The sequence below is a fragment of the Cotesia typhae genome, unplaced genomic scaffold, assembly GCF_013202065.1.
Source record: "Cotesia typhae breed Kobodo isofemale line unplaced genomic scaffold, CoteBio_Ctyphae contig_33, whole genome shotgun sequence".
NCBI classification, from domain to species: domain Eukaryota; kingdom Metazoa; phylum Arthropoda; class Insecta; order Hymenoptera; family Braconidae; genus Cotesia; species Cotesia typhae.
The window spans coordinates 3,014,753-3,037,159 of record NW_027423741.1 but is presented as its reverse complement, the minus strand read 5'-3'; the positions used below and the strand labels follow the sequence as shown (position 1 = coordinate 3,037,159).

Genomic DNA, 22,407 nt, shown 5'->3' with positions numbered 1-22,407 from the left:
CGATCAATAGGGACATTTGCGTCCGGAAATTGTTGCTTCCGCCAAGCTAATGCTCTTCCGTTAAAGATAACGCTTAAACTACGTCGCTTCCGACACATTTACGCTGATCGGGTTGGACTGTTGCGAAGATCCATCTCGTAGACTTGTCAGTCAACTTTAATACGGAATTTTATTTATTTATTTTTTTTTCCACGGGTGTGCGTTGAACAAAAAAAAATTTTTATTTTAATAACAATAATCATGATCATGAAAATTATTTTTTAAAAATAAAACAACCTAATTATTTCAATCATACTAATAACAATGATTTTAAAATTTATTATTATTATTTTTATCACTAGTTTCTGTTAACAATAAAATTTAAAAAAGTATTAAAAGTTTAAGTATAATGGTACTTACACAAAGAAAACTGGAAAGCGTTAACTTGCTCTTTCTACTTTGCTTAGAACGCTGATGCATCTCGGTTAATTTTAATTAAAGTAATTACCTGTCTCGGCGGGGTTTCTCAGTGCACGTACTTTGCTCTCCTCCGAGCTCTTCAGCGCGTTGCTCGCGATTCACCTACACTTTTAACAATGTTGCAATTACTCGGACAAAGTGCGTAAGTCGGCCTATTAAAACGACTACAGGGCAACTTTAACGCTAATCCTTGCAACTATCTACTAAATTCGGTGCTTGATTTACTAAATGTTAGAAACTACATTCTCGAGATAATTAGAGCGCTTTTATTTCACGATTTTTCAATTCCATATTTGCTATTAAGAAACTAATTTTAGTTGTAGTAACAATTAAATTGAGTAATAATTATTTGATTACTATTTTTAAATTCTTTTATAAAACGAGTATAATAAAGTTATTTTACTCAAAAATTTATCGTAGAGTTTTTAAAAAAATAAAATTAAAAAATTAAACCAATTTATTAAACAAGTTTAATTGAAATTGGTAAAACTGAGGTTCTAATTTAAGTTTTCCTTAAATAGTTATTGGAAAATTGAACTCTGGAAATATTAAAAATTTATCAGAATTTATTCTATGACTTATTCAAAAAATTTATGTTTGCTGACCATTAAATATTAAATTTCATAACTAAAAAAAATGTTATAAATAGCAATAAAATTATTTGTCTTGATTTGAGAGAAGAAAATTTAATATTGACCAAATCACATAAATAAAGTAGATTATTTTTTAATCAAGCAATTAATTTCTTATCTGTAAAAATTTTTTTAACTTTAGTTAATTATTCTGAGTTTAAAATTTTTTCTCTCCAACCAAATCAATTTTTTATCAATATAAAACATATAAAAAATTGATAAATACAAAAATTAAAAATAATCGAATCAATAGTTTGAGATAATTAAAAAAAAAGTAAAAAATGATATTATACTTAAATGAAAAAACCAAAAATTCGTTTACAATTTTTATTTTATTACAAAAATACAGATGAACAATCTTACAAACATTTTTAAAATTTCAACGACGAAATTTTCAAAATTTATCCATGAACAACAGCATTGTCTTTGGCACCAAATTTCTGCAAAATCCTGGTCATCTCGACGTTGTTCTTGTCGGTCACATGAGTCAATAAAGACATGGTATTTGCTAACTTCTTCCTCCAGCTTCTGTACCCCAAGTACTTTGTATAGTGAACCCTCCTGAATTGTGAATTTGGATCAGCCCCTGCTTCCAGTAGAGTTTCGACGATCTTCGTGTTGCCCAATAAAACTGCGTATTGAATGGGTTTAAATCCGTGGACTGTGATCTTCTCCAAAAAAATTTTCAAATCAACTTTCTTTCCAATTTTGTGTAAAAGATACTGGACAATTACTGACTGCTCACTCTCAATTGCGTAGAACAAAGCCACTTTCTTTGCACTGACCGTCGATATATCTGCACCGTTATTTATCAAAAGTTCCATCACATTCAAATTCTTGCTCAGAATAGCGTGAGCCAAAAGCGTATAATTTTTACACTTATCGGTCCAAAGTTTGTAGACAAATATCTTCTCATACAATCTTTTGGAGAATTCAACGTTGACATTGGCTCCACGGTCCAGTAGGAGTCGCAAAACATCCAATTTTCCTGAGACAACTGCGTAATGAATAGGCAAAGATCCGTCCGCCGCAGGAATATTCATATCCACTTGATATTTGCACAGCAGCAATTTCACAAACTCCCATTGCTTTTCTCTCAATGCTACGTGTAAAGGCGTGTATCCCGCGAACGTTCCTTCCAATTCCACAGGATCATTAGGATCAGCTCCATTTGATAGAAGAAATTGTGCCATGTCGTAACGATTCTTACGCATCGCTATACATAGAACTGATAACCCGGCAGCCGTTCGGCAGTTGACGTCCGCTCCATGTTCCAAAAAATATTTGACTTCCATTTCGAGACCATAGGACACTGTAGCACGGAACTGACTGTTGAAGTACAAACTCACTTGCTTGCGGTACTGCTCCTCGTAGTTGTTCGGAAATTGACGTCCGTATTGAATTTCTTTTTGTTCGTACATCATTTTGGAACTTTAACTTTTGAGCTTTGAAGACTTTTCAGTAAAATCACTATTGGTATTTGATTTGAATGCTCGACTGTTCACTTTGAACTCTAGATGAGAACTGACTGGGACTGAAAATTTTTTCGAAAATGAAAGCAAGTAATGCGGTCGCTAAGCAGTGGAGAGGAATTTGGGTCTGACTGGCGCCACTGTCTGAGGGAAATGTCTGACCATAAGTAACGCTTTTGTACAGCACAGGTGTAGGTAGTCAGTATATACTGCAGTGGAAGGAGAAAGTTATTTTTAAACAGGAGGGGAGAGATGGGTGGGTTTTCAAAATTTAAAAAAAAAATTTTTTTGGGGAAATTTTAGAAATTTTATGATGAAATCTTAAAATTTTTTAGAATGATTTAAAGGAAAGAAATATTTTTTTAACTATTTAAAATTAGCGGGAAATTTATTGAATTTTTCTGGCAATGAATTGATATGAAAAATTTATTAAAATTGACAAAAAATGAAAATTAAACTTTGAAAAAAAATTTTGTAGAGTAAAATACATCCATACTTTGAAATTATTAGCTAATATTATAGTCAAAAATATTTATTATAAACATTAGTATTTATAAAAAAAAAGTACTGGTATAATTTTTGTTTGAATTTGACTTTATCGTTTTTATATTATTGAATTTTGGAGTATTAATTATTATCTTTTAAGTACTTTTGATTATTGTGTTGACTATTAATTTCAAAATATCTTTTTTAATAATTTGGTATTTAAAATGTAATTCTCCATAATTTTCATGCTCAATTAATTAAGTATTTAATAAAGTATAAGTTATTCGAAATATTATAAATAAAATAACTATTAAAACTTAATGTTTTTTATTTAAAATAAAATAGTATTATTGAAATTGTTTTTTACAATAATTTATAAAGTAAAAAATTGCATTATTTTTAACTAATTAAAGTTAAATTTTTAGATGCATTTACTCAAAAAAAAAAAAAAAAAAAAAATTTTTCTGACAGTCTTTTATCTAATACCTACATTGAAAAACATTTATTTATTTTTAACTTTAGATAGTTGAAAATTTTTGTTTTTGACACAGCAGACTGAAGGATAATTCTATCCGGGAATTCTCAGTCATTCGTTATTGTCTTAAATTTCTTAATGACGGGATTTTCCCGAGCATTTATTTAAATAGAAATACATTAGCATTGGCATTAAAACGATAAGTAGTCCCTAGAAAATGAGAAATACAATTGTAAATAAAATAAAGTATTAAGAGCTTTTATGAACGTGTTTTGTGTTACTTGTAGATATTCAACTTAAGAAGCACACAGATATGAGTGATAATGCTCAGGAGGGTACCGTATCTGATGTCGGTCCTTTCTTGACGATTGACAAGTAACATAGTTGGTTAATTGCTTTGCCCATTATTCCATTGATCCGCATACATCAATTATGAACTCCTAATTTGACATTCATCATAAACTTGCTCAGGTATCAGTCATTATAATACATACTTTTATTAACAATGTCAAAACTATGTGTATTTACGTAAAATTTAATATATACTAGGGTATGCCAAAATGTAACTTCCTTGATGGACCTTATAAAATTGGAATTTTCAGTTCCGCTTTTGAAATCAGCTGTGTTTAGGCCTTTCCTAAGATATTTTGGGGTAAGACGATAAATTTGATTTTCATAGAATTTTTTAACTGGAGCTTAGTTAGGGCACTTCCGCTGAAAATTCAAATTTTCGCCGGAAGTGCCCAATTAAACCTCCTGCTAAAAAATTCTATGAAAATAAAATTTATCGTTTTACCCCAAAATATCTTAGGAAAGGCCTAAACACAGCTGATTTCAAAAGCGGAACTGAAAATTCCAATTTTAAAAGGTCCATCAAGGAAGTTACATTTTGGCACACCCTAATATATACGTATACATCAATGCATATATTGTATCTCATTATTTATTCTCACGAACGTGATTATTGATTATTGGAAATTAAACGTAGACAATGCTTTAAATAATTTACATTCAAAATTAAGTAATCAATAAATTATTTTTAAAAGTTTAATTGACGGTAAATTTTATGCTAATTGTAGAAATTGGGATTTGAATATTATTTTGGCATAACGAATTCTTGATTTTTTATGTTATTAAAATTAAAACATTCATAATTATGTTGTTTCAATTTTATCATTTACTTTTATTTTTAAACTTTCATTACAAGTAAAAAAAAATCAATTGTTCAGTGAGATGTCATTTTTATCTCAAGTGAGAAGAAATTTCATTTATTTATTCAGATTTAATAAATGTCAAAGCAAAAGGCCTTCTTAAGTTCTAGATCGTACAAGAATTCAAAATTTTGTATGATTATAAAAATTTATTTTTACTATAAATTATCATTAATTTTATATCTTGGCATAAATATTAATTTCTATTATGCTTATTAATTTTTGAAGCAAATATCCCTATCAAAATTTTTATTGATGTAAAATTTAATTATTTTAAAATTAATCACTTCTATTAAAGGCAAAAAAATAATTTTTTTATCAACTTAAAAATATTTTACAATAATCACTATAATCGCATCGCTCTCGTACATTTATAAAAGTAACCATATTTTAAGAATGAATTAAGTTTCCCAATGCAATAAACAGTGAGGTTAATCTTTGGGGTTGTATGTTTAAAGCATCTAAATTACTTGGTGTTAGGGGAGTAGTTCACTCTTGTACAGCAGTAGCAGTAGATCTCGGTGAGAACGGCATTACATTAATAATATTTTTTTACTTTTATTTATTACTTACATTAGTATTTTTATTTCTATTTTTCTTGAGGTAGGAATGTCTATGCGTGTGTTTGAAACGAGCGCAAGCATTTACCCGTTCTTCAGCAATTTACGCGGTGAACTATGACTTTGAGGGCACGAAAAGGTTTGAAATACAACACAAGTGGTCCATGCTCTAGACGCAAAAGATTCCTGGGAATAAATAAAAGTAAAAAGATCTCGAGGGGGCTTTATTCTCAGCTTTATTCTCAGCTAGCAGTGCATGGATAGTTGGATTTCGCGTAAACGGATACGTGCATGGCTCATGCATTAACCGTTCGTTAGTAACAGTTCGTTTCTACCCTCATTAGCGGCCGCGGCGTATGCGCTGTGTAACGAATTACAGGACCGTCCGGGTACGAAGCAAACGTGGTTTCAATGCTAATTTCTGGCGGCCTACTAATTTACCCTGACATGTTACATGTCACAGTGAGACACTTTTATTGTTGCCAAAACTTCTATTCATAAAATACTCTTCTCCGTTCGTCATACTTTTTTTAGGACTTAATTTATTCTTAAAAAATTTTTATTTTCTAGATGGACATAAAAAACATGATTGTAATTATGATTGATAACTACTTTTAAGTATGCAAAAAAATTATTTCATTGATTTTTTTGCCTTTAATAATAGTAAATAATTTTAAAACAACAAAAATTTTTTACAGTGATAAATTGATAAACATTTTTGATAAAAAAATTAATATTTATGTAAAAATATAATATTATTGAAAATTGACAATATAAAATGAATTTTTAGTCAAAAATTTTTCTACTTGATTTAGAATGATCTCTTCAAAACAAATTTTTTGGTTAAAAATTTTCCTTTTAAATCAAGTAAATGTTCCATCAGTGTCAAATGGATATTTTCCTGAACCAACTGATTGAGCGCAAAATAGAGCAATCAGTCTCTTCAAAAACGGTACCCGTAAAAGTGAACGATGCGTTGGAGAATCACAAAATAATGTTGAGAAAGAAAGAAAGAAATGGATTGAAGTTTTAAAAGAAGAAATGAAAACAGTGAAACGAATGAAGACATGAAAAGTAGTGAAGCAGAGCCGAGTAGTATAATAAAAATCTGGAAAGAGTGACCTCTGTTTTATATTCCAAGGTGGTAAAGCTGATGTAAGCCTTCTTCTAGCTCGTCTTCAAACTCTCAGCTTTTTATTCTCTATTTTACTCTTTAGTTCATTCGGTTCATTTTTTTTACTGCCTTCAATTTTGTTTTCCTTCTCTCAATCTCATTTCTCGGTTAGGTGTGCCGTCGCGTTCTATTCCATCCAACCGTCAGACTTCAACTTAAACGAACCGTCTTCGTCACTTGAGACTCGAGCACTCCTGCTCGTACTTACTAGTCGCTACAGCTTACTTATTCTTACTTTTACTAGATACTACTCCTTTCTTACTCAGACTAAAACAGTTGATGAAACAAAGACAGAAATAGCACGCCGCGGAGATTTATATTTTATTTTGATCGTTCAACTAAAACGAGTAACCAGCAAATAGACAGCTGAATCAGACGTCGCTAAACTTACTATAGTAGTCGAATCGAATTCTAACGTTAGTTGTCGCGACCAGTCTTCTCTTAGATCTTACGAACAATAAAATAATCCGGATACTTTTTTTGATGAAAATCTGATTGAAGAAATAAGTTACGGAAATGTTTTCCTTGCATTATGGCAAACATATTTTACTTTAACTTCAACTTTAAATTCAACTTCGACTTCCTTGAGGTATTTTTCTGCAGAAACATTTCTTCCCCTTTTTTCTCAATTTAACAAGAATTTGTGCTATTTATTGTGAATTAATAATTACCCTACATGATATAAAAAGGTTTATCGGTAATTCCAAGAATATTTAAGGGTAATTATTTAATAATTTTAAGGAATAATTGATTGTGTGGTTTTTTCTATAAGCCACAGCACATTTTTAAACTTTCATTTGGTGGTTATCTAGTAGATTGTAGATTCAATACTAAAGTTTTTGGAATTTATTAATGTTGAGATAAATAATGGCGTAATTTTATGAAGACGTTGATTAAATAGTAATGAGAGCTTGTAATTCATATGTGATTTTCTTTGAAAAACATTTCTTTAAAATTTTAAAAAATGTTTGTTACATAAAAAATTTTACATCGAGTCTAAAATTTTTTTCACAGCGCAGAGATCAAATTTAAGTGGATTAAAATTTTTGGATTTAGAATTGAGGATTTGATGAATAGAGCTTTTTGCAAGTATGTATTGAGTGAGACATTGATGTCGAACTCTGAATCAGTAATCAAGGAGCACAGGGGGATCTATTAAGATAAATTAATGATTTGGACGGAATAGAAACGAGAGATGAGAGATGAGGATGTGGGTATGGCGAGAAACGAGGATAGTTTGAAGCACAACCACATTATACAAACTCAGAGAGAAGTCGATGAAGCAGATGAAGGAGTTCCATCTCGGTGGGTAGGAACAATCTGCTGGATAGGAGGAACTACTGGTGAAGCAGAGTAGGACAGCGGGATGATTGTGTCAAACCCCTTACATAAAGATACGATCGTGTCTCCTTCCGTCTTGTGGGTGCTTCGATGCCAAGTAACCAAGTGCAGATGTCGGACATCGTGTACTTTCTATTAGTACACTCTATTCACACCGTCCTATAGCGGAGGTGGGTTAACCGCTACTCGGTACTCGAGAGTAAGCGCCGAGCAGAGAACAGACAGCGCAAACCCTTCCTAGCCAGCTTTCTCTTTCACTTTTTACACTAATTTATCTTTACTTCTCTTTCTCATTTTCCTTTCGACCTATCTCCCTCGGCTAAGTACTCTTGTCATTACTCCGGCTTCCATTCATACCCAAATTTCATTCTAACAAGAGTTAATTTGTCTCCATTTAATCTTCGTTAATTTTATTTAAGGTCGTTTATTTTTTATTTTATTTTATACCTGAAGAATCTTTAAATTCAAGCACTAGAGGTAAAATTTTTATAAGAATACTTTAGTATTATTATTATTATTTTTTTTTTATGCATTAAAAAAAGTTTAATTAAAATTTTTATTAAATTCATGAAATTTGGAAAAATTTACAAACTTTGGAATATTTTATAAAATAATATAAAACTATGATCGACTCAGAAAAATATATTTTTTTAACTTTGATGAAGCTGTAAAATTGTATAAAATTTTTTTTTTTTTACGACGTAAAATTTACATCATTTAATAAAGTTTTAAAAAAGTTCGTGAAAATTTTAAAACATTCATAAATAATTTAAAATTCCATTAAATTTTTTCCTAACTATTGATTTTAAAATTTTAATTATGTATAAAAAAAAAAAAATTTTAAATCTATCAAAGAACTTCGTGCTGCAGTAAATAATTAATTAACACCCAAATCATTGACCTCTCTACAATTAAATATTTTCAAAATCAATACCGACGAAATCGAGCATAAAAATACCGTCAATCAATAGCAATAAATATTCAAATCACTATACTAATACTACAAATCACTATATTAATAACTCACAATTTATTATCCATGTTAATTATAGTCGTGTGATATACAGCTAAGAATATTTATCATATTTCATATTATATTAAATTCACCAAATAATCGAAACAATAACAAACCTAAAATTCGGCTCGACATTAAAATACAGATTAACGCCCGATGGAGCAAATCCTCGCTACTAATTACGAATCATGAATTTATTCATTATAAATTATGAATTATAAACCATAAATCAATCACACTTATCAAATATATCACATTTAATATTAAATATTAAATATCAAAACTTTCACAAATTAATTATATCTCGTACATTTGAAATAATATGGGTAAAGTTTGGTTTATTTAAATAAATAAATAAGTAAATAGTTGACGTGAGAAAGCATTGTGCTAAAATTTACCTTAGTCGGTTCTTAATTTAAATTTAATTCTAAATCCCGGTATTCTCATTAAATAAATTCTTTCCTCAAGTACGCGTTCCACGTACAATATACACACATGCATACATTCAGGAACAAACAAGTGCGAGATTCTGCCCCAGTCTAGCCCACTAGTAAAGCTCAACTATAATCACATATAACTCCCAACAACTAGAGAGTATACTCTGACAAACACGAACAAATCACAGGAAATAAAGCTCCTAAATTAAAAGCCACCCATTAAAAGCCTTTGCTTATATTTCTCGGGGAAAAAAAAAATAACTAGCAATACATAAAAAATTAGTAATAGCAGTACTAAGTACTGACTCAAATTATAATTATGACTTTTTTGTCCGCTAACAGCATCCACTCAGCAAACATATAAAATATAAATTCCCCAGTTGTAATAAATAAGCATTATAGCGGAGCGGTCCCGTCTAACTGTCCGTACGTGGGAGCCTGTTATGTCGCGGTCAACGTTGGAATTGTCCGTGTGAATAGTTTAATTTTCATTTTATTTTTCCTTTTTTTTTTATACGCACGTGATGATATTAGTGAGGGTTTTTTCGTTTATGTCTTCCTCTATCTAGCTCTGGTGTTGCTATTAAATGTACTATATATATATTTTTATATATATAATGTACTGTGTGGGTGCACTGAGTAGTATGAGTAGAATATAGTCTGGTGTAGCTCACGGTACGCGAAATACTCTAGGTTCTTCTGGAAACCGCACCTGACTGAACGAGCCTGCAAAATGGAAATGTCAGGCATGCTGGAAATAACGAGCAACTCGTGAGCTAGCTCGGGAGATGTAATGTGTAGTGCCCGTTTACCGTCTGCGTTTTTCGACTCGTACTACTTACTACTTTACACGCTTAAATATTGTAGAAGGAATATGAATATAAATACGAACCTAGTCTTTAGAATGATTTGAGATAATTTTAAAAACTTAATAGATTTTTGATGTGAGTAATTTTTTTTTTTTTTATTTATCTAAATAAAAATAATATTGCCAAAAATTAAAGAAAATCTAACAATTTAAAATGTTTAACTTTGAACTTGAATATAAATTTCAAAGTTAAAAAAATATGAAAAAAAAAAACAATTTACAGTTCGGGATATTTTAATTTTTTTTTTTTTTAATTACATATATCCATTATTAATCATGTCTGGCCAAAATCCTGCCTAAGCTTTGACTACTTTGATTTCTAAATCAATATTAACCCAGAGATTATTAAACATATGACTAAAAGCCAAGAATAAAGTAATCAAGATAGTCCCTAGAGACAATCTTGTCCACTTTAACCCAATTATTAAATTAACAATTGATCGAGTAAAGCCGTATGTATATTGCAGAAGCCTGAGCTAGTCTCGACAACGGGAGCATGAAGACTGATCCTTAAACAGTGTATTGGATATCCTCAAACGTGAGCCCGTATATAAGCGGCATTACCATTACACTGGTAACTGGTTACTGGTTACTGCCATGGTATATATAGTTATATTCACATATATGAGTATAGAGGACACCTAGATGCCTGTGTGATCTAACGATCGAGCGAGCAACGTGTAAACCCGCAATGTGGCCACTATTGAGTCACCCTAATTTCTAGGCACCCTCTTCTCAGTGTCACAACTTGACCAACCAGGCAACCCCATCATGGTTTCTGGCTGCAAAATATTCATACCGCTGTGCTTGAGATTAGATTGCCATTAGACTATGATAATTATCATTTAGATATAGAATCGGTATACAAACTTAGAAAGCCGAAAAAAGCAATTTTTGAATCATTTTTTCTGCTGAGATTTTTTTATAAATTAATTATCATAATATTTATTTAAAAAAAAATTATGGGTTAAAAAAAAAGTTTTATGATTTTCCGATAAAAAAAAAAATTAAGTTCGTATAATTTTGCAATAAAAATCAGATAAAAAAGTTTAAATTTAATAAATTAGCAATCAATTATCAATTAGAAATTGCATGATCTTTAGTTCACTGTCTGAGTCAGTTTATGTTAGCTAGCATGACTTACCTTTATATTTATCGAGTGATGAAGATGAGGAGACTAATTAACGGCGTCTGGTTAAGGTTTTCTCTGACACATGCATAAATGTATTTGTACTTGAGTATCAGTAGTTGAGTATCAAAAGATATTTATTGTAAGCGAAAGTAGAACCTTAATTAACTAGCAATCAAGAGTTGTCGGATAAGTTTAACCGAGTCTTAAAGATTTCAAAGCAATTATGATTCTCGAATCTCGAATCAGTGATTGGGAAGCTTGAAAATGTTAATCCGTCGCATCACCACAAAGCCTTTATTCTCTAAATGTCAAAGCAACGCTACATCATTTCTCCGTCTATTTAACCAACTTCCTTCTCTAACACCTTCACCTTCACTATCAACTCGTGGGAGTACACAAAATACAAGTGTAGATATATATGTATATACATACAACGTATAATACATAAATATACCCAGTAACAGAGTTACTGGGTATATTTATGTAAAATGTAAAAAGTAAATGTAAATATGTAAAAAGTACAAAGTTCCAGCACGCTTAGTATCTTGATCGGTGATCTTGGTTTTTTAAAAATTAATAAAATACATGACATCTAGCATGACATTCGAAGGAGCTTACGTGACATGCAAACAGATGATACGCCGTAATTTCATGTGTGTGTATGTGTATAATAGAGACGCGGATAATATTTCGTGGGATCGACAGTGGCACCTGTTATTTCAGTGCACAAAGGAGCCTGGATTATCGCGTAGCCAAGCAATTGTTGTTACATTTGTCTCTCTGAGTTGTCCTCGGTACGTGAACGTCACCCGATTCGGTTATCACCCAAATAATTTGCATGTCTATTGATAATTACTGGAACATACGCATCCTAGATTTGAAGGTTGTTATTCAGATTTTGATCCGAAGTAGTGCAGTAACCACTGCTGCGATAGGGATGTCATGTGATGTGATAATGACAATGATATCAACAATGATAATGATAATGGTAATAATGGGAGAGCAGACGTCCATCTTCGGGTAACACTCTTTGGGAATGAGTTTAAACAAAAGCAAACTGCACTCCGGGGGTCACCTAACCTCGGATAACACCTTCCTGCAGCGGGTAGCAAGTGGAAAGTCTGAGTTTCAACAACGAGCTGATACTAGTGTTGGCGTTGTCCTGAATGTGGAAACTAGAAGCTACAACTTTTCCCATGACGTCTCACTCTTGGTTCTACTGCTCCTACTGTTTCTGCTAGTGTATATGCCACTCACGTTGTTCTCCTCTGGTATTGTTTTTTGTTTTAGAGCTCCCAACTAAGAAAAATTGCTATATTATCCTCCACGGGGCAGTTTTACTTTTTCATACAGATGGAATTGATTTAATACAGAAGAAAAATTTATATACAACATCCTGAATTAAAGTAATAGTTTTAAAAAAGTTAAATTATTATTAAATGCATCTGAAGAGATTTATTTTATAATTTGTAAGGGTGGAAAATTTTTCAGTGAAAATTATACATTAATTTCATTTTTTTAAGAATGGTCGTCACATTTTTAGTTGATAATTAATGTGAGTTATTAGAATAGAAAAATATTAATCTAATAATCAATCTCAAATTTTATGGTTAAAAAACAAAAGTTAATAATTATTAGAAAAATTTTCTTTCAAAAATAATAAAAATAACTACTAAAAATTTTTCAATTAAAAATTAAATTTAATGATTATTATAAATGCCACTGTATTAAAAAATTAAACGTGTAATTTCCTACTCTGACATTATTAATAATAATTATAATGAAATTAAATAAACTTTATAAAATCACTCCAAAGGAGAAAATAATAAAAACTTTGAACAATTCCCTCAAGAATAATTAACCATTATTATCATATTACAACTTATAAAGACCTAACTCAAGAACTCAAGCAAATGAAAATCGCGGAATATGATTGCCTTAGTAGTAATTCCAGTCGTAAACTCATTAAATAAAAGTGGACAAATGAATGCCTCGCACGCTCTTGAAAAATTTTTCAACTTTCCCTCTTTTATTTCAAAGCTGTGTTTACATTATATTTATATCCTTTACTTTTTGCTTTGCATGTACAAGTGCAAGAGTATATTCCTACTAAGATTAGCTCCAGAAAATTCAGTTTTCGTCCCCCGTAGCATTAAGACTAAAACCTTGAGCGATTGGTAGGTAGCTGGAATAATGGCCAATAAAACAATGCACGCGATTTAGCCGTTGGGTCCGAGTATAGACGGCAATAAATGAATATTTAATCAATCTTCTCGCGTGGATTACTCTAATTTCAGGCACCGTATTCAGAGAACCTAATTTTAATCGTAAACCATGAACCATTAACCATAACAAACCTTATTCCAGAAAAGTAATATTTTTTCATAAATAAATTTTTTTACACACTGTTAATAAATGAAAAAAATCGCGAAGTTCTTTTGATTAATAATTTAGAAAAAATACTTAGATTAAATCAATCGAAAATCATCCGCTCTACAAATTTTTTACATTGCAACTTTCAAAAATATCTATTAAAATTAAAAAAAAAACAATTTGTGTATTATTTTGAGCTCTCCGAGCTCGAAGAAATAGCTTTTATAAAATCATTGATTTTCTTAGCGGGAAATTAAAAAACCATAAATTAAAGTAAATAATATAAAGTTTAATAATTATAAATATTTTGAACGTTAATACATTATTCACAGAGTTAATGAAAAGTTTAAATGAAGAATGTTTTATCTTATTTTTTCTTTTTATCCTCGGAGTGATAGCGCAGAGCCATAAGTAAATGTTACGAAAGTTATTCAGTATCAAAGTTGCATAATAAATTATCCAGAAGGTGAGTAAGGCATTGAGATGGCATTAATTGCGTGTAAAAGGATGAAACGGGGATCTGAGATCTGGTTTCATTGGCAAATTGTTAAGTGTTGAGAGACCGAATGAATGCACCGAGTTTGAAACTTATTAAAAAAGGAACAGCGTAAGCAAAAGGATTAAAAGACCGTAAAGATTAAAACTTGCTCCTGTTCAACTCCCGGTTCTCACCATTCAGAATTGAGGACTGAGCACAGTATTTTCTGTTCTTAGTTCAAGAAACTGTTTAACGAATTCTATTTTATGAATACCCGAAGCTTGATTAACATCCCGCTGTTAATCAACCCATACATCGCTAATTATTCGGGAGCTCAATGGCTCCGATGCTGCTGATTAGCGCCCTTCCAAATGAAAATCGCTTTCTTGAAACATTAGTGGAGGAGTAAACTTTGAAGAACGATGATGTTTTTGATGGAAATCATCCATTCAAAGTTACCTATCAAAGTAGAGCATATAATAATTTAGGCTCTGCTGCTCTCAAGAAGCCAAAGACGGAACCAAGCCTTGGATTCCAGGCTCCAGAGTTTATTAAAACTTGCAATGTTAATTAACTGGATGGTCTCCGAAGATGACCTCGGCCCCAAAATGGATGAGGTGACACTGGAAAATTTTGAAACTCTGTAGGAAAGTAATTAGCCAACATCAGACTTGAAGTAGAAGAATCGTATTCACATTTAATCAAAACAAATTAATCCACATTTAAAAAATGACTTCATAATAAATAAATAAAACAATCTCATAATTAATGAATGAACATCAGTTAAATTTATATTAATTTAAATTTAGATAATACACCGAATAGCCGAGCATTGAAGCTTACACATTAAACCAATTGCATTAATGCTAACCAAGTGTTTAATTCACCGGTGAATATCAAGCTTCACATTACATAGTAATTACTTTTCATTGATTGATTTTATTAGGTCTTGCGTTATCCATCGATTGGCCAATCCATCATTATCATTATCATTATCATCATCATTATCACCCCACAAAGATTATGAAGCCAGGACTATTTTTATTAACGACAGGACAGCAACAGCCGAAATAAGTAATGAAATAAAAAGTTTACGGATGGAGTGGGTCGTGCATCCTTGGAGGTCGCGGTGAATTTTATCGACCGGAATACTGATGCGGCAAGACTACCTATGTATATAGAGGGAAAGGGAAAGGCAAAGGTGGGAAAGGGAGGTGGGCAGAGCCAGAGCTCAGAGCCATACCAGAATACCAGGAGCTTACGCGATTGAAAGCTCGCCGTGAAACGACTCAGGAAGTCTTGATATTATGCATTATGTATGGCTCTGTACAGTAGTGGAGCGCAAGATGTAGTTTGGCACGCGATCGCGTATGGTAGGCGTCTCGGGTGAAAACACGCCACCAACTCAACTCACAACTCTGCTCAAGATCGCTCGATGCCCAAACTTGTTAACCCACCGCACCACACCATTCACGCCGTGGAAATTAATACACCTGAGTGTACTTGCATTGCATATGATGGTTTTTAGTTTTATCAACTACTAAACCAAATTTTGTTCATTACGAAATAAGAATTGACCTACATATTTTTAGGAAGAAATAAAAAAATGTAATATATTATTTTTTTTATACTAATATACCCAAAAAAATTATTTTTTTTTTTTTGAGAATATAGAAAAAGTTATGGTAATAAAATATTGGTTATAATAATTTTTTGATATATTCTATGAAAAAAAAAATTAATTTGTTACTAAAATCGGGCCATATATAGCTCAAAAATATAGAGCATTTTCTAATACTTTGCATTGTGAGTCGTGCAAAATAATTTCTTCTGCACAAAGAATTTAAAATCACTCGAAATTTCAGGCGACCACAGTTGTGAAGAAAACTACTACCCTTTACTCGCTGAAATGGTAGCCGCCGGGGAAATCGGAGCGAAACTCACCAGGGACGTTAAAGGTTCGCCACCAATCCAACTGCCCGAGTAAAGTAACCGAAAAAAGTAGTCCTCGGCTCCCTTTAATATATTTTCTATGGCAGTCGTCGGTTTTGGGACGGAAAGTGTCACGTTTTCAAACGTTACGTGCGCGCCTGCGTCTTCCCCGGAAAAAAATTTAAACATGTAAATAGTAAAATAGTAATATAGGGTATATTACTGTATATATATATATATATATATATATATATATATATATATATATATATATATATATATATATATATATATATATATATATATATATATATATATATATATATATAGCACACACATACACACAATCCGCTGAGGAGCTAACTATAACGGACTTACCATGAACACCCTTTTATCATTTTCCCACCCTCGCAGTCTGGTCTGCTCTATATAATACGTCGCTCCCGGTGTATAGATACCCATAAGTGTATGTAGCGTGTGTGTATATCTTAGTACACATAAAAAGCATATGCATGCGACGGTAAAATTTATCTCAAGGTGCCTTCTTCCAGCTACACGAAAAATTTCGGAATGAAAAATTTTAACGGCATAAAAGCGAATGTTGCACTCGAGATGTTTTATGGGGCTGCGAATCGGAAGTAATATTATTCGCTCAGTAAAGAAAGAAAGTACAGGTACAGGTTGAAGGGTAGAATATGGGGAGAGGAGTGGGTGTTAGCGACGTATGGGGGAACGAAACATAAATGAAAAAAGTGAGAAAGTGCCTGCCGGGTTATATACCAAGAGATAATCTTGTTGTAATTGCCCTGGGGAAAATGGACGCGCGAATACATAATGAAATTCCTGGCTATACCTCCTGCCCTTTTTTCTATTTTATTTTTATTTAATATTATTTTTATTTACATTTTCATTTGTTGCGGCCGACCGGTGAAATGAAAATATTTAAAATAATACCCTGCTAGCGTATATTTATATATTAAGGGAGGAATAAAGTCTGCCTTTGTGCCAGAGGGTTTATTTTATTATTTCACCACACAAAGTTGAATTTTTAGAGTTTAGAGGGTGCCTTTGCCACTTGTTCTTCGATGGCATTGCACTTAGGTTGGTAGAGAGCCTCCGTAAAATTTGACATTATCTTAAAGATGTAGAATGAAATTTTTGGATTAATTTATAAAATTGTACCGCCCCTTTGCATTGAAATTTCTTTTATGCCACCCTGTAGACCAGAAATTTTTAACCGCGAACACTTGAGCGTCAATGCATAACCTCCAGACCGGAAACGCGCGAGTAGTTTTAATAAAAGTTATGCCTGGAAAATGTCTGGGTGGTTTATGGCAAATTTAATGAGCCTTCTCCGAAATCCACACATGAAATTTCATTTAACGGCGATGGTTATGCTTGAGAATAATGATAATCTTTCCTTAAAAATCCCGCGATGAAAAAAATCTATCTAATCGTGTTTTGGATAAATGGAGAAATTAAAATAATTGGCACATCTTAATCTCTGGTGATTAAAGTTAACAACTTGATGCTAAATTTTGTTCATTTCTTAAGATAAAAATGAACAAGGATGGATTTTTATATTTATATTTGTATGTAAATACAAATGAAAAACTAAACTAGTATTTTCTTTGTTTTTATACATTAAATAGACACGGTGGATTTTATTTCTAATATTTTCCTATAGTCCTGTATTTTTTTATGTTAACTAAATTATTTTTATGAGTGTAGCGATGATAAATTTTTCAATAAAACCACAGAATTTTCCCATGATGCATACATGAGATAATTATTACCCGGTTACTTTTTAAGCTGACATTCCCGTAATTTTCGAGAGTGATAGACCGTCGCTCACTCAATCCGCCTAGTATTCGATTATTCGGTGAAGCACGAACACAAAACTAGATATTGTATATTCGAGAGCAGACGGAAATTCGCTTATAACTGACACTCGTAGCATACACGCTCCTCTTGTGGCTGGCACCTCAAGTGTATAAGTGAGTGATAGAACTGAATTGGTTATAAAAGTTTACTGAAAAACAATAGGTATATCTCTCATGCACCCAACAATGCCTTGCTTCAAAAGTTTAATGAAGAAGCCTCAATGCTTGGGAACAAAACTAAAAACTAAAAGAGAGATAAAGATTATATTACTTCAAACGTCTAATAATATATGTTCTATGTAGAGTTGTGACTATTAATAGTCAATTGACACATTTGTACATTTCATAGTCGATTACTAAAAAAAATCATAAAGTTTTTGAGCCAATAGAAGAATAAACAAAGCGAGGCAGAAAGAAAACGAACTTCAAAGCAACAACAGACTTTTAAATTGGCCAGGAGTGATCTCTCGCGCGAAGACCGGTTTATTACCATCGAGATTGACTAGAGACAACTGTAATTAAGACGAATCTACTAGAGAGGCTTTGAGAATCTTAGAGAGATCTAGACTGTGGCTTAACTAAGACAAAGAGTGAACTCAGTTAACGAGACTAAGGAACGCATATCGCTGCTTATTTGCATGTAATAGCTTTAGCCTTTAGTCTGATGCAGCCAATCGTCTCGCTTCCATTACATTCGATCGATCCTTTGTCTTCTAACTGTCTGAGCTCTGACAGCGGGGAATCCTTCCGTCAATAACGATTCAAAGTAAAAAAAAAAATATTTGAATGAACAGAAATATTTATTGGCAAATAATTAAATCTTTGAATCAAAATTTTTAATATCAAGAACATAATTTTTTTAAATCAAGATATTCGTCGTTTTCCTCAAAATATTATTATGTCGATAAGAATATTGTTCTTAAGCCAAGATATCTTTTTTGTCTGTGTAGGAAATTAAAGAAATAAATCTTGCTAAAAATCGAATTGAAGGTTAAAGGAGAGGGCAGCTTTGGCCAAATATAAAACTCCGTTAGCAAACTGTAGGTTAAGGGGTAAACAGAAAAGGATAATATTTTTAGTGGTGTAAGTACTATTGAGATGATATCCCGCAGTAGATCTTGAGGTTACGAGTAAATTCCCAAGTTAAAGATTTATCGTACCCGAAAGTATATTTTTTATTTATTTTTTTTGTTTTCTTCTTTTTCTCACTATTACCTTTCCGCTTTATTTTCCGCTCATTGTCTTTTTCTCTTGCAGAGGATCCTTTTTTCTTTTATGTTTTACATTCTCCTACAGTACACCACACCTTTTCATAAAACCTGTAAAGTTACGGGTCGCGGTCTCTGGCCATGAATAACTCCAAAAATTGACAGTTTAAGGAAAAAAATTTTTACAACTTTAGCTTTGGCTTTCGCGAACATTTATATCCAGATATATATCTTTTAAAGCAAAAAAAAAAAATTTTAACATATTTATCGAATTTCGTAATATGTGTGTTCATTTATAATACAGTTTGGAATTCAATCCAATAAATATTCACAAAACGTAATGTTACGTTTCACATAAATTCTTTAACTACAGGAAACAACTTGACACTTTCCTTCGGGTAATGGATGTGTATCCTTGCTTATATGTCTATCTATTTATTGTGTGTACAATGTGCAAGATGCTGGAGAGTTTTCGCTACGATTTTCTGCGCTCGGTATTTATGCCTTGAACTATAACTAAGTATTTATGTACAATACGATGTCGACATATGAAGAAGGAGGAGGGAAAAAGTCGAGGAGACATGACTCAGGTGTAAACAAGAAACTTACACGGAAGCTAATCAACGCGACTTTAATATTTTGCATAAAGTTTGTTGAAAGGTTTTAGAATCTTTGGAGTCTTTATGTATAATTCAGAATCCCGTCAGGAATTATCTGATAAATGATCATATCAGAAAATTTGATACGTCTACATACGACCAAATTTAAAAATTAACCACAACAGGATATCATGGTAAATGTTATTTAATAAAATTTTAACTGGTTAAAAGGATCGGAAAAATCGAGAAAACTAGGTGGAATAAAAATGGAGCAATAGAAAATGGATGGATGTACTGCACTGATATTTACAGAGAAGACAGAATGAAAATAAAGGACAAAATAAAAATAACAAAAAAGGGGTTTTATTGTTGGAAGTTGATACCGGAAAAGAGACGGAGGAACTAAACCAAAGCGAATGGAGAACAAAAAACTCAGACAAAGAATAGAGAAACCAAAATTGTACAAATGGAAACGGAGATGAGTGAATTTAATTGCGCGGGTTAGTTCGGGAAATAAAAACGGTATAGTTTGATTAACGTAAAATACTGTGGAAATGCCTCAATTCAATAGTTTTTATTTAATAGGATTGGGGATTTAGGATGTAGTAATAGCTTTAATTTATTGAAAAATGGATAAAAAATGTTAAAAAAAGATTGAATTTGAATAAAAATGTGAGTTTTATTTAGCGAGTCTTTCTTTGGTAGGAGCCAAACAAAAGTTATTTTTGTGGACTTTCAAAAGTAACATCAAAAAAATTATTGATGTAGTATTTATTAATTATTCATTGGTCACTACCAATCCGTAGTGTCCAATTGGATAGTTCACAACGGGAAATTAACTAGTTGAAGTTGGACATCTGATGCCCATCAGAGATTCATTGAATGCAATGTAGGATTATCGAGTCCATCGAACTAGAGTCATGATGGGTATATAATGAAGCTTGAACCAGGGAAGGAGTATATATTCTACATCTATTTTACTCTGTTCTGTTGTATTATATTCCGGTGGATGATTGACGGCCGTTAAGACCGTAGTCCATCCACTCCCACAAATGTATACCGCTGTCTAGAGAATACATTCTCTGCCAAGTCCCACTAATTAGTTGCTAATTGACAACATCATTGTATTTTCAATAGTTAATATTTATGTAATTAACTAAAACATTCGGTCGGATTATGTGTTTTGTGATTTAAGTATTTCCAGTCAGCGCATTATACACGTGTGTGATCGCCAAACATTACATTGCATGGTCAAATTGGTTTACAAACTCTAATAAAAGCTGTTACTCATTCTCATATTCATAGTATTCATCCATAAACATCCATTAACCATTGCTATTGCTATTAATTAATACAGTTTGTCTAGAAATGTTTAGTTTATAATATACGCGTAATATCCGAATCATTGTTTGATTAAATATTAAAACAATCCAATGTAAACCTGACATTAATGCCACCATATTGAAACAGTGAAGCGTTACACTTTGCAAGGATGTTCAAAGCGCTCTGGAAATAATGAAAGTGTGTTTAACTAACAAAAGCACCATACGTGTAACTCACAAAGGGTTGGAGCTTTGTGCGACCAAGGACGCATTGTAATTTGTTTGCATTGTCATTATTGTTATATTTATTATTATTTTCATTTGCAATAAAGATTATGCTAAAGGAAATGAGTTTTTCTGATAGAACGTGTGTGTTTTTCTGCGAGGCGTCCATATTTTAAACATCATTTATTCATTGGCAGTATCGCAGTCCATTAACAAACTCATTTTTTACTTCGAGGATAAATATAAAATTCATATTATAATTTCCTGGAAAAACTACCAGATAATGTTGTGTTTCGATGCTTTAATTTTCCGCTTTATGAAGTCATTAATATAGAATTTAACGTGGAAAAACCGGAGTTCTGACAGAAAGACGTGTTTTTTTTTTTTTTTTTTTTTTTTTTTTTTAATATAAACTATATTGGAATTGAATAATAGATTTTAGTCAAAGTCAAAAAATTTTATTCAGATGTCGGAAATTTTGAAATAAAATTTTTAATCAATGTTCAAGAATTAAATAAATTTTTTTTAGTTAAAATATACAAATGAGAATAATTTAGAAATTTTGACAAAAAAAAATTTATATTAAATTACTTTTCTTAAACATTTCCCATAAAATTTGTCGAATTAGATTTTAAAGTTAAATTTCCAATATCTTAATTTTTTGTTTGAAAACATAACCCGCAATGATATTACACTGGATTATCTGAAATATTTACCCGAAAGACTTTAAACCAAAATCTAATTTAAAAAACCTTACCGTGATATAATAAAAGATAACAAACGTACAAATAATGTTCTAGCGTAGAGCAACACTTTAAAAGACGAGATATAAAAAAGATAAAAAGGTAAACGTGACGTGTAGAAAGCACTGAGAGAATTTAGCCCAGAGCGTCTTCAATAGATCATATCGACGTATAGGTTAAATCAGAGGGTATAAAAGTGGAAAAGGACGCGTAGAGTGCGGGCATTAACGGAGGAGAGGCGAGAAATAAAAAAGCGAGCGGAGAGAAAGAGATATAGATTGCCCAAGGGATTCAAACGATCATGCACGATCGCACGATTCGATACATCGCGGGCTCCATTCCAAAATCTATTGATGCCCTGATGTCATACATATCCGATGTC

The 22,407-nt window shown here is 31.7% G+C and overlaps 2 protein-coding genes across 3 annotated transcripts in view; one reads left to right on the top strand and one right to left on the bottom strand.

The window, feature by feature from the left end:
* The window catches only part of Scgdelta (sarcoglycan delta), a 122,129-nt gene that overhangs the window by 35,639 nt on the left and 64,083 nt on the right, over window positions 1-22,407 (top strand). The gene's annotated exons all lie outside the window — the stretch shown is intronic.
* LOC141526101 (ankyrin repeat domain-containing protein 55-like) lies at window positions 1,405-2,706 on the bottom strand. The gene has a single exon (XM_074240882.1). The coding sequence runs from the start codon at window positions 2,513-2,515 to the stop codon at window positions 1,493-1,495; it is 1,023 nt and encodes a 340-aa protein (XP_074096983.1). The 5' UTR covers window positions 2,516-2,706; the 3' UTR covers window positions 1,405-1,492.